At 44.3% G+C, this 12,307-nt stretch overlaps 1 protein-coding gene across 1 annotated transcript in view; it reads left to right on the forward strand.

Moving 5' to 3' along the window:
* The first annotated feature begins 10,277 nt into the window (after positions 1-10,277).
* FAS (Fas cell surface death receptor) overlaps positions 10,278-12,307 on the forward strand; it is a 30,431-nt gene continuing 28,401 nt past the window's right edge. The window contains exon 1 of the mRNA XM_060242652.1: positions 10,278-10,420. Within this exon, the coding sequence (XP_060098635.1) occupies positions 10,376-10,420 (45 nt within the window). The 5' untranslated portion in view covers positions 10,278-10,375. The remainder of the gene's footprint in view (positions 10,421-12,307) is intronic.

The following is a 12,307-nucleotide window of genomic DNA, read 5'->3' on the forward strand; positions in this document are numbered from 1 at the left end:
GTAGGAGTTAGGGAGGGAAGGGAAGGGTCTTCAATGGGGCATAATGTTATAGAATCCAGCTTGCAAAGTGGCCATTTTCTCCAGGTAAATTGAACTCTGTCACCTGGATATTGTGTAATCCCAGCAGATTTCCAACCACCACTTAGGGATACTAGACTCCAGCTCAGACTACATGTTTCAGTTCCCCTGGAGAAAATGGACACTTTGGAGGGTGGACTGTACTAAGTGGCACTGTTCCCCCACTGAGGACCCTGTCTTCCCCAGACTCCATCCCCAAATCTCCAGGGGTTTTCCCCAATCCTACCCTTCCCCCCATCCCCTGCCAGTGGGGACTTGGCAACCCTAAAGTTGGCAGCCCTGGGAGTCAAGTTGGCAGCCCTTTTTGGTACCCACCCAGTGCCTTCCAGATACTGTTATTGTCTATGGGACACTGTTGTATATCAGGGTACCCACCACCATCTGCTTAAAAGCTGCTATAAATCAGGGTTGTGATGTAGAGGCAGGAAATGGGAAACCACCTCTGAACATCTTTTGCCTTGAAAACCCTATGGGGTCACCATAAGACAGCTGTAACTGGATGGCAAAATACTCCCAAATCCTGTCCACATTTGAATTATCCTATTTAAATCTGCTTTCCAGCTGGATGCTGCTGCTCTCTTCATGTCTACAAAATATAAAAAATGTTATTGTATACTATTGAAATAACATTTCTCCTTGGCAAATCCAGTTTGTAGGGTATTGAAGGCCTCAGATGCCATGCCCTGTTGTTTGCCATCCAGAGGAACTGGTTGACCACTGCATAAGATGGGATGCTGAACTAGATGGACTCTTGGTCTGATCCAGCAGAGCTCTTCTTAGGTTCTTATGACAGCTAACCTGATCTCCTTATACCTTGGAAGTAGGGTCAGCCCTGGCCAGTATTTGGATAGGAGAGCGCCAAGGAAGTTCAAGGTTGCTATGCAGAGGCAGACACTGGCCAACCTCTGAACACCACTTGACTTGAAAACCGCACAAGGTCACTGTAAGTTGGCTGTGACTTAACAGCGCACACACACAAAAGTCCAAACACTCTACAAATTTTAGCAGCATGTTTTGCCATGGCTATTCAACCCCACATTGCCATCCACTCAAAGAGCCCTGTTGAATCTAAACACCCCAAGTCACATATTTGCCAACTACACAACATCAAAGCACAGCTAGTATGTGCTGAACTCTATAAAGCAGGCTGTGGGGAAAGGAAACTATAGTATGGGAGCATGGGAGGGAGGACTTTACTTTTACTTTATGTTAGAATTGTCAGGTCTGTGCTGGAAAATACCTGGAAACTTTGGGGGTGGATCTGGGAGAGGGTGAGGTTTGAGGAGGGGAGGGGCCTAGCATGGTACAATGCCATAGAGTCCACTCTTCAAAGCAGCCATTTTCTCCAGGGGAGCTGTCAGCTGGAGATCAGCTGTAAGAGCAGGAGATCTCCAGGCCCCACCTTGAGGATGGCAACCCTACTTTACATTTAACTTTCTTAAAAGCACCTCATCTCTCTCCAGCTGTTTTTCTCACAGTAGTCATTATATATCTAACAGCAATGGGAGACCCCACCATGGGGCTCAAAGGAATCCACAAAGGGGCCACTGAAGACTCAGGAAGGTTGGGTAAGAGATCTGAAGTACATCTGACAGCATCTACCTGATAGCTTTGGATAAAACACAGACATCCATTTCTGCATTGTCATTATTTATAATTATTATAGTAAACACGGTTTGTATACATGGAGCTCTACAGTTTTTAAAACAGCAGTCTTGTGTTTACTTCTGGATGAAAGCATGGCTCTTCTTTAAAAGGCAAGTTAGTTCACGGCATTTTGCTGAATCTTGCTATAAAAATGTCTCTTCTCCCTTTTGATCATAAGTTATTTCCTTTTGCAATCAGCAGCAGGATTTCCAAACTGATCTTCTTCACTACAGCTCACAGGGGAGACTTTTAAACTCTCTTACAAGAAACAGAACAGGTTGGGGGGGGGGGCAGGGAAGCAAGACTAAGATACTCTGCTAATTCATTGTGGTTGCCAGAGCACCTACTGTGCCCACAAAGCGCAAATTTGAAGCGTAAAGAGTTATACAGTCTCTCTGACAGGAAGGGAGGCAGCCCCAGTTGGGCAAGTAAAAAAGCAAACCGGAAGTGGAAATGAACTTCACTTTGAAGTCAACAAAGCTATGTCAGGACCAGTGTTCCCTCTGAGCTGAGTTAGCATGAGCTAGCTCACACATTTTTTAGCCTCCAGCTCACACATTTTTGGCTTAGCTCAGGAAAATTGACTCCAGAGCACAATAATTTATGCAGTAGCTCACAACTTTAATGCCAGTAGCTCACAAAGTAGCGTTTTTACTCACAAGACTCTGCAGCTTAGAAGGAATTTTGGTCAGGACTTCATGAACATTCTACGGGGGGTGGGGGGGACACACCTTTGTTTTAGTGACTTTCGGACATGTAGTTTAATTATTTTTTCACGGGGCACTGTGAAACAGAAAGGGAGCCAGGGTCCAGGACAGTGGAGAGGCAGATTTGAATTCAGTTAGCATCTTGAAGACCAACAAGAGTTCATTTCATCAAACAGTAGAACAGAAGTGGAGATCTGAGTCCTTTCACTCTAGTTAGAAGGCAGGAGGCATGGTGTAAAGAACACTTATAAAGGAAGCAAAGGTGCAATGTATATTAGCTTGATAAGAACAGATGCTTAGGGGAGAGGGGGTTGTTTCCACAGTGCTGTACTACCTCTCTTAAAGGGTAAAAGGTGCAAAGCTCACCACAAGAGGCAAGAGACCACTTCAGACATCACATCCACTCAAACTGGAAGCCTGCTGACCACATATATCAAGACCATATGATGCAGCCAATATGCACACTGCAGATTGGACAATGCATGCATTTTCCATGCACATGCATTATTTTATGAAAAATACATTTCAGAAATACATGGCTGGAGGGCACCCAGTTCAAATGAATGTCATGTCTGAAAAGGGCTAATGAATGGAGAAAGCACTCCATCCATTGAGTGATCTTGATCCCTTACCACAACGTAGGTTCACTTGGTTGATTAAATAAGAGGCAATGTAGTCTGGACTCACTAATGTTTTGCATGTGATCAGTCCAGATCTCCACGTCTGTTCTATTGGTCTGTTCTACTGTTCTACTGTGTCTGATGAAAAGAGCTTTGACTCTAGCTCACTTTGATTGCCTTCAATAACATCATGACATTCACTGAATGATGGAATCAACTGAGACAGAGGAAGAGATGGTCCTGAAGCATCAGCAATGGCAAGGAAGAAAATAAAACAGTGATTTCCCACTACTGTAATTGCATCAATTTGGATCTCCAGCTTCCCTTTCTGTTCATGGAAAGCATCTTCGCTCACAGACAAGGAGGAGGAGGACAATGTCACCAAAATTCATCATCCCTCCACTACTAGGGGTGCTCAGAGGCAAAATTTTGGTGAGTATAGAAGACTGCAGTTGGAAGCAGAAAGTGAAAAAACTGCCAATCACAAATATCACCATTTCTCACTACAGTTCTCTTTATTGTTTATGTAGCTGTTATGTATGTGGACTCAAGTGAAGACCTTGGGTATTCCTGCCTGGCTCATTGGAGCCATAAAGACTGAGCTTGGGGACTTGGGAACAATGGGCTACAGGATCCAAATCTCAAAGCCTTGCTGGTTTGAATGACCTAATAATGTGCTTGCATGGAAACCCAGGGATGTATATAAATTTGGCCCCATTGACCTAGTTCCCAGTCTTGTAGTGCAGCCACCTACTATGCTGTACTTAATAAAGAGCCTGTTATCACTTCCACCTTGCCTCTTCAGTGCATAGAACCCACTATACAATAGTAGCACAGCTCCATATCCACTGAAGAAGCTCTGAGACACCATAATCTGAACACAAATTAGGGCTGTGCCCCCCCCACCAGTCAGCTGGCTGCAGGGGCTTGCCAGGAGAAAGCAGAAGGCCTAGGCCACATCATGCAGGAAGTAACATCATCACATCAGCAACACCCGGGTGATGATTTGGGCAGAAACTCTATAATAGAAGCCATTTTTACCATAGAGTTTTTATCCCCAAACCAGAGCATCACAGCAACATCATAGAATGATGACATCATTTCCTATGTGATGTCAGCAACATGACCTGGGCCTTTCTCTTTCTCCTGCTAAGCCCCCCCCCCCCCCAATCCCCTACCAGTTGCCAGGATGGACATGGCAACGCTAACACAAACAGCAAGCAGGCATCTTGAACACTCAGGAATATGGTCATTCTAAATTGTCTTAAAGTGGATTGTCAGTACTATGTGAATGAGTGTTCTTGCACTACATCTTGAGAATTATGGTTTGTGTATTGGAAAAGGCATCCTGACCTGGATGGCCCAGGCTAGCTGAATCAGGGTCAGCCATGGATGGGAGACCTCCAAGGAATACCAGAGCCATGATGTGGAGGCAGGCATTGGCAACCCACCTCTGAATGCCTCTAGCTTTGATAACCCCATGGGGTTGCTGTAAGTCAACAAAAAATTGGAAAAGGCATCAGTCTAGAAAAAAAAAAGTCTGGTTCATCTCAACATTTGATTTTCCCCTTTTGTCATCTCATTTCTAAATAACAATGGCAGGAGGGACTCAGGCTGCAAAGCACTAATGTCTCTACCTCTCCCCTCATGAACCGCCTCCTCTCCAGCCAAGTGGTCGGCTTCTCCTCTCACTAAACTTTTAAAGCAGCGCCTGTCAGTGATTTTTTTTCCCTCCAGAAATCCCAGATTAGTGCTAAGCTCCTTGACTACTGGTAAATGGGGCAGGGGGGAGAACAGTAATGGCTACCTCACAGTAAATTCACCCACAACACTACCCGTGTTTTCTCATTGGTTTGCAGAATCTATACATCACAATTCTCAATAGAAATCAGAGGGGGGGGTGCAGAATGCAGGCACAGCATTCCCATTTGGGTAAATCCCAATTGACTTCACTGAAAATAAGAAGTAAGCTGTGTATGCAGAAAGGGTCTTAGAGTCTGGGATACTCAGGTTCAAATTCCCACTCTTCAGTGGAAGCTTACTGGGTGACCTTGAGCCAGTCACACACTCTCAGCTTAAACTACCTCACAGGGCTGTTGTAAGGATTAAATGAAGGAGAGAATAACAACTTAAGGTGCTTTGGGTCCACATTGGCAAAAAAGGTGGGATATAAATAAAGTTAAAAAATAATAGAAGCTCAGTGGAACGCTGTTTACTAGGTGATGTTATTTACCTCCGTACCGTGAAAAACTTCAGACCGTTTTCGCACACAGCTTACCTCGCAGTCACAATCCTGTTCCCTCCGTAGCGTCTGGTCGGATTTCCCACCATCTGCGCTGAAGTTACAGGAAGTGCCGCAACTTTTGCGTAGCAAACTTAACCGCTAAAACCCAGTTTACGTTTGCTATGCAAAAGCCGTGGCACTTCCTGTAACTCCGGAGCAGATGGTGGGAAATCTGACAGATGCTGTGGAGGGAACAGGATTGTGACTGCGAGGTAAGCTGTGTGCGAAAACAGTTTAAGTTTTCCATCCCACACATTAAGCGTCTGTTAAAGGGACAGGGAATTTTAATGCAACCCTAAAGTTACTCTCGAGTAGAAATTACTTAAGAACTTTTGAACAGAACTCACTGCATACAATGACTGAGAGAACACGGACAGAGTACAGCACTGAGAGAGAAGGGAATTCTCATGGCTAAAATAAAGAATCTGAGTAGTCGACTTTGAGACAGAAATACATTTACATTTATGGTTAACATTGCAGTGATTGGCTGGGAGCATTCTCAGGCATCAAGCCAAATTGCTTTTCCAGCCAAAGGGAAGCCTATATGGGAAACAGGCTTGTTCTACTGTGAGCAGTTTCACTGATTTTATCATTTTCAGGATACTTTAAATTTGATTTTATTCCCCTGTTTTCCTGTTTTGATTGTCCTGGGCTTGTTACTGAAGTGGCACTGATGTAATAGGAATTGTCATGTTTTCAATTCTGTATTTTGTAGAGTGCCGGCCATGTGCAGTTTCTGCAGCTTTTACTTCTTTATATTTTGGATAACGTGCAGAGAGAGAGAGAGAGAAGATTACATCGACATACTTGGATCTGCAATGTTTTACAAAGATGTTTACTATCCAAAGTAATATTTACATGAATGTATCTATTAAGATTTCTTTTGTATGATGATTTACCAGTGTCCAAAAAGATATGTGAACGTCACTAAAACACAACACAGCACCCACTATGAATATCATGTGTCATTTATTTATGTACCATTCTTGACAAAGCAGATTGTGGCCTGCTAAACCAATCAGTTTGCCAAAGTCCACGGCCCTTTTTGTGTACTTAAGTACACTGCGGGGTGACTTATGAGGCCATCTAATGGAACCACATTGGTAGTGAAAAGTGGGGAGGGATGGTGGCTCAGTGGTAGAGCATCTGCTTGGGAAGCAGAAGGTCCCAGGTTCAATCTGGCATCTCCAAAAAAGGGTCCAGGTAAATAGGTGTGAAAAACCTCAGCTTGAGACCTTGAAGAGCCACTGCCAGTCTGAGAAGACAATACTGACTTTGATGGACCAAGGGTCTGATTCAATATAAGGCAGCTTCATATGTTCATAAGTCAAATCCAGTTTATGGCAATTCTGTAGGATTTCCCACTCTCCTAATTTCCACATCTTTGAAACACTATTTGCATATTAGGCCACACCCCTTGGCTTCACCATTGTTTCACACAGGGCTTTCTTTGTAGAAAAAATATTTATCAGACCGCTGCACATCACAAGCATAAGAATTTGCCTTCCTGAAAGGCATTATAGAATTTGGATCCAATCCATTCTGCAAGGAAGGAATAATGCAAGAGCAGGCACTTTCTCCCCCATTCCTTTCAACGGAGCTTCCATGAGAGAACTTCCAAAAGAACTGAGTCCCTGCAGTTTAAAACATCAACATCAAATTTTGCTTGATTAAGCATGAAACTAAGTGCTATGAAGGTAGCTTGTTCCTTGGGCTGGCTTGCTATCCTTTACCTGTTTTGCTATTGTGAATAATATGCCTATTGACCACCAGGGTGGCTGGAGAGAAAGCGTATTTATTTATTTAGAGAAATTTTGTCATCTTAGCCAGCCTGAGGCAGCCTACAAAATAAATACATAAAATATTTAAAAGTTATTAATTAATGAATCCAGTCTGGCACAAAGAGAGATAACTCAGCAGCACTAAAAACAACAGTTTTGACATTTTTGAAAATGGATTATAAAATGGTGTTAGAGCACCTCCTTAATGAAAGGTCTGATTGAACAGAAACATTTTGGCCTGGCACCTAAACAAAGAGTAACACAGGTACACAGGCAAGTCTCAAGGAGAAAGGCATTACACAACTGAGATGTGCCACTACTGAAAAAGCCCAGTCACTGGTTGCTTCCCACCTCACATTCATAGTCAGGGGCACAGAGCCAAACTACATGTTATGGGCAGACACAGGCTAGCACAGGACAACCTGTACCCGCCAATGCCAAGTTCGACAACAATTTAGCAATTTAAAAATGGCTGTGAGGGCCTGAACTTGATGGGCCCCACAGTGCAGAGGCACCATGCAATCCTGTTTGCCTCCTGCATGCCTTTTCAACTGTCATAATAGTCATGGCAGAGGTTTGCTTTGGCACCTTTAAAGGCATTTGGGGGGTAGAACAAGGGCTGCCAAGCCTCCAGTCTGGGCAGGGAATCCCCCGCCTGAGAGGTTCCCAACCCATTGGCCCACATTAGGCTGGCGGAGGGAACCTCCCCCAACGTCGCAGGCACAATGATGTCACCCAGAAGTGATGTCATTGTGCCGGCAACGTCGCTTACTCTAGGTATTTCCGGGAAAACTATGGTTTTCCTGGATGCTCTAGTCATTTGGGAGGGAAAGCTCTATGGTACCATAGAGTTTTCCCCTTCCAAATGGCTAGAGCATTTGGGAAAACCATGGAAAGGGAGGCATCCAGTATCGCCCCTAGACTCCTCACCTGCTGAGCTGGCACCAAAGGGGCACCATCTAGGGTGGGAAGTCGGATGCCCGATCCTAATCCCCTCCAATCCAGGTACAGGACCTCCATCTTAGTTGGACTGAGCTTCAGCTGGCTTAATTGCAGCCATCCAGCCATGGCTTCTAAGGCCCTGGTCAGGTAGTCTGGGGTGGTGTCTGGCTGGCCATCCATCAACAGATAGAGCTGGGTGTCATCTGCATATTGGTGACAACCCAGCACTAAACCTCAAACAATCTGGGCAAGGGGGCACATATAAATGTTAAACATCATTGGTGACATCAAGGGGGCACATATAAATGTTAAACATCCCTGTGGCACACCACATTCAAGTGGGTGTCAAAGAGGTCTGCTCATCAATTGCCACCCTTTGTCCCCGACTGTGGAGAAAGGAGGACAGCCATTACAAGGCTACCCCTTGAACTCCAATATTGGCAAGGCAGTGGGTCGTTAGATCATAATCGACTGTGTCAAACGCTGCTGAGAGATCTAACAGCAATAGCAGTGCTGACCTGCCTTGATCCAGATGTCGTCTAAGGTCATCTGTGAGGGCAACCAGGGCAGTATCCACCCCATGACCAGGACAGAAGCCAGACTGGAAGGGATCAAGGGTCAAGGTATCCTCCAGGTAAGCTTGAAACTGCTTTCTCAATTACCCAGAAATGGTAAATTTGAGACTGGGCAGTAATTGGCCAGGACCATCGGGTCCAAAGTTGGCTTTTTCAAAAGCGGATGGACCACTGACTCTTTAAGTTTAGCCAAAAAAGTCCCTGTTTCCAAGGGCAGATTAATAATACCAGCTAAAGAGCCCTGAATACCCTCACCACCTGCCTTAATAAGCCAGGATGGACATGGGTTAAGCCGACACGTGGTCGGCTTCACTGCAGCCAAGATCCTGTTCACATCTTCCTGATTAAGACGGCTGAAGTGGTCCAATATAAAACCTGAAGACAGGCAATGGGCTTCTAGTTCCCATACTGTACCAACTGTGGCTGGGAGGTTTTGGCGGAGGGTCGAGATCTTATCTGCAAAATAGGTTGCAAAAGCCTCACAGCCGATATCCAATTGTCTAGCTTTTGAATTGCCTGTACGCACTGTAGTCAGTGATCAAATTGTCCTAAATAATTGGGCCGGGCACGACTTTGCAGATGCAATGGAGGCTGCATAGAATTCCTTCTTAGCGAACTTCACTGCCTTCTCATAGGCTTTCATAAACACTCTATAAGAAGTTCTAGACTCCTTGTCATAAGATCTCCGCCACACTTGCTCTAGACTAAGTTGCCGTTTCATTGTCTTTAGCTCCAGGGTATACCATGGAGCTGATTTAGTATGGCGACGAAGAGGGCGTCGGGGGGCGATATCATTGATGGCAGCGGTATACATGAAGACTGGTTCTTTGTAGTGTTTTATCAATGAACACAAGCACATTGGTAATGTACAGAAGTTAAAATACGAGAAAATAAATTAAACTGAGACAAAGCACACAGATACAAAACTCAGAAATTAAAAAAGGTCAGTAGCAAAAAGTCAAAGCATGGAAAGATTCTTCTCACGTCAGTTCCATTTTAGAATCAAGATAAGATTTTGGTCACACATCTTCATGGACTCTTATTTGGGGGGACCGTTTGATTTCCCACTCCTCCACATGCACCTGCTGATGTGACCTTGAGTCAGCCACAAGTTCTTGCAGAGCTATTCCACTCAAGAGCAGTTTCTGTCAGAGCTCTCTCAGCTCCACCTACCTCACAACTAGCAACGTCCCTTCTAAGCTGCAGAGTCTTGTGAACAAAGCTTCTACTTTGTGAGCTACTGGTATTAAAGTTGTGAGCTACTGAATAAATCATTGTGTTCTGGGGCCATTTTTCCTGAGCTAAGACAAAAGTGTGTGAGCTGGAGGCTAAAAATCTGTGAGTTAGCTCACACTAACTCAGCTTAGAGGGAACACTGCTCAGGGTGTCTGTTGTGAGAAGGTGAAGGGAAAGGAGATTGTAAACTGCTCTGAGACTTCTTCAGGCAGTGACGGGCATGATATAAATCCAATCTTCTCCTCCTCCGTTACATTAAGAAAACCTACTCGCCTTCAGCCACACTGGATTCAGCGCAAGAATAACTCCCTAAAAGGCGAGAGCGCCTATCCAATCACGAGCATTCTCCTGCCTTGGAGGAGCAGGGGTGTGCTGCCGCTCTTTCGTGTGCAGCCGTCGCAGTTATTGACACTGCGTCCCTCCCACCCAGGATGGAGCTTCTCCACAGCGTTGTTAACCTTTCGCTTTCGTTAGGCTTCTGCTAACGAGCTGGCCTGGAGGCAAGATGTGGCAGGCGCTGCTGCTCGTCCCCCTTCTCGCCTGTCTTCCTGTAAGTATATTGGTTTACACAGCTTCTTCCCGACGTCCCACTCATACTCAGGGACGATCTCCTTCCCTGCGCTTTGGAATCCAGGGAGCTGTGAAGGCTGTTGAGAGGTGGAGGGAGCTCAAAGAAGTTCCGAACACGGCTGTTAACTCAAACTGTTGCTGAGCTATCTGGATGCCGCCGGTCACGGCATGGGGAACAAACGCACAATTCCGACAGGGTAGCATGTCCAGGAAAAGAAGAGGTCAGAGGCTTGTCATAAGGAAAGCCACTTTTGACCTGGGGAAACTGTAAGTCAGATGCAGCCTCTGAAGTAACTTCCTCAAGTCTGCTGCTTGCAAATACGACAGCGATTGTTTTTCTTGTGACTCCGGAGCTTGAGGTGAACTCTTAAGCTGAACTCTTAGTAGCTCATATGAACAAAATGCAAAGTGTGGAGCAGATTTTTTAAAAAAATGGAAATTCAGCAGCTAGTTTGAGTGGAGCGAGCTTTTCATATTCTGCACGGCTCAAACCTCTCTTTACCAGAGGGAACAAGAGGTTTTTTACTTAAAGAGATGGTTGTTTATCAAAACTAATCTTTTTGACTTTTTTTTTAAAAAAGTTGTTTTACAGATTTAGCACAGGGAAATTCCAAGAACTAGTTACCTTACACATCTGTTGTTGAAATCAAAACTGAAAAAAAGTACCTATGACTAATTTTATACTGAAAGTATTTGTGCTGCCTTTGCTAGATCGCATGATCTTTGGACAGAAGGCTGTTTTTCCTTGGTTTGGTTTTTTGAAATATATATATATATTTAAATTAAAATGTGAAAAGTTGTGTGCATGGAAATAAACCGAGCACATCAGGGAGAAAGTCTTTCCAATACGCTAGTTCCTGACATACATGGAGTTTTACACATGGGGAACATTAAAAATGCAATCTCTCATTTAAGTTTGAAAGGCTGGAAGGGCTAAATTCTTGTTGTGTTTCCTTCATTAATACCCCACTATTTCCCCAGCAGGGAACCAAAGTGGCGTACATAGTTTGCCTCTCATGTTATCCTTGCAACAGCCCTGTAAATCCAGGTGGGCAGCCATGCTGCTCTGAAGCAATAGAACAAAGTGACCAACAAAGTTTTATTCTAGGTATGAGCTTTTGTGTGCATGCACACTTCCTTAGGTAGATGGAAACTAAGGAAGTATGCATGTACATGAAAGCTCATACCTTGAATAAAACTTTGTTGGTCTTAAAGGTGTCACTGGACTCTTCACTTTGTCCAACAGCCCTGTAGAGTTAAGCTGAAACTGTTTAACTGGCCCAAGGTCACCCAGCAAGCTTCCATAGCAGAATAGAGATTCAAACTTGGGTCTTCTCATATCCTAGTCTGACACTTTAACCAATATATTAATGGCCATTTTTTTCAAATGTCCAAAAATGCCCTCTAGTGATGGGAGGGGAAAAATGTTGGCTGTGGGAGACCAAGGCAAGGAAAGTAGGGGGGAAAGTTGCTGCATTGCCACTGTGAATGGTGGCAATAAAAGCGATGTGGAGAATCATTCCCATCTGGAAGCAGCTTAGAACATTGTTCTCAGTTGCTTCCTTTTCTAGAATGCATTCTGTAACAGGTGTGCTGCAAAGAAACCGAAAGGCAAAGGTATCGATTTTGGGAAGTAAATTAGCAAGTACCACACTGAAAAAAAAATCACTAAATTTTCTGAGTAAGTTGTGAATTTTTCATTATTATAGTTGAAGGTTTACAGGAAATTAAGTAACAAACTGTAGTGTGTACATGCATTGTCGTAAATGCAGTCATTTCCTTTTTGCATTAAGAAGCTGAATTGGGTAGAGGGTGTTTTTTGTTATGGCAAGCTTTCTGCATTCTTACAGTAGCACAGATAGTTGAC

The sequence above is a fragment of the Heteronotia binoei genome, chromosome 6 (genome assembly GCF_032191835.1).
Source record: "Heteronotia binoei isolate CCM8104 ecotype False Entrance Well chromosome 6, APGP_CSIRO_Hbin_v1, whole genome shotgun sequence".
NCBI classification, from domain to species: Eukaryota; Metazoa; Chordata; class Lepidosauria; order Squamata; family Gekkonidae; genus Heteronotia; species Heteronotia binoei.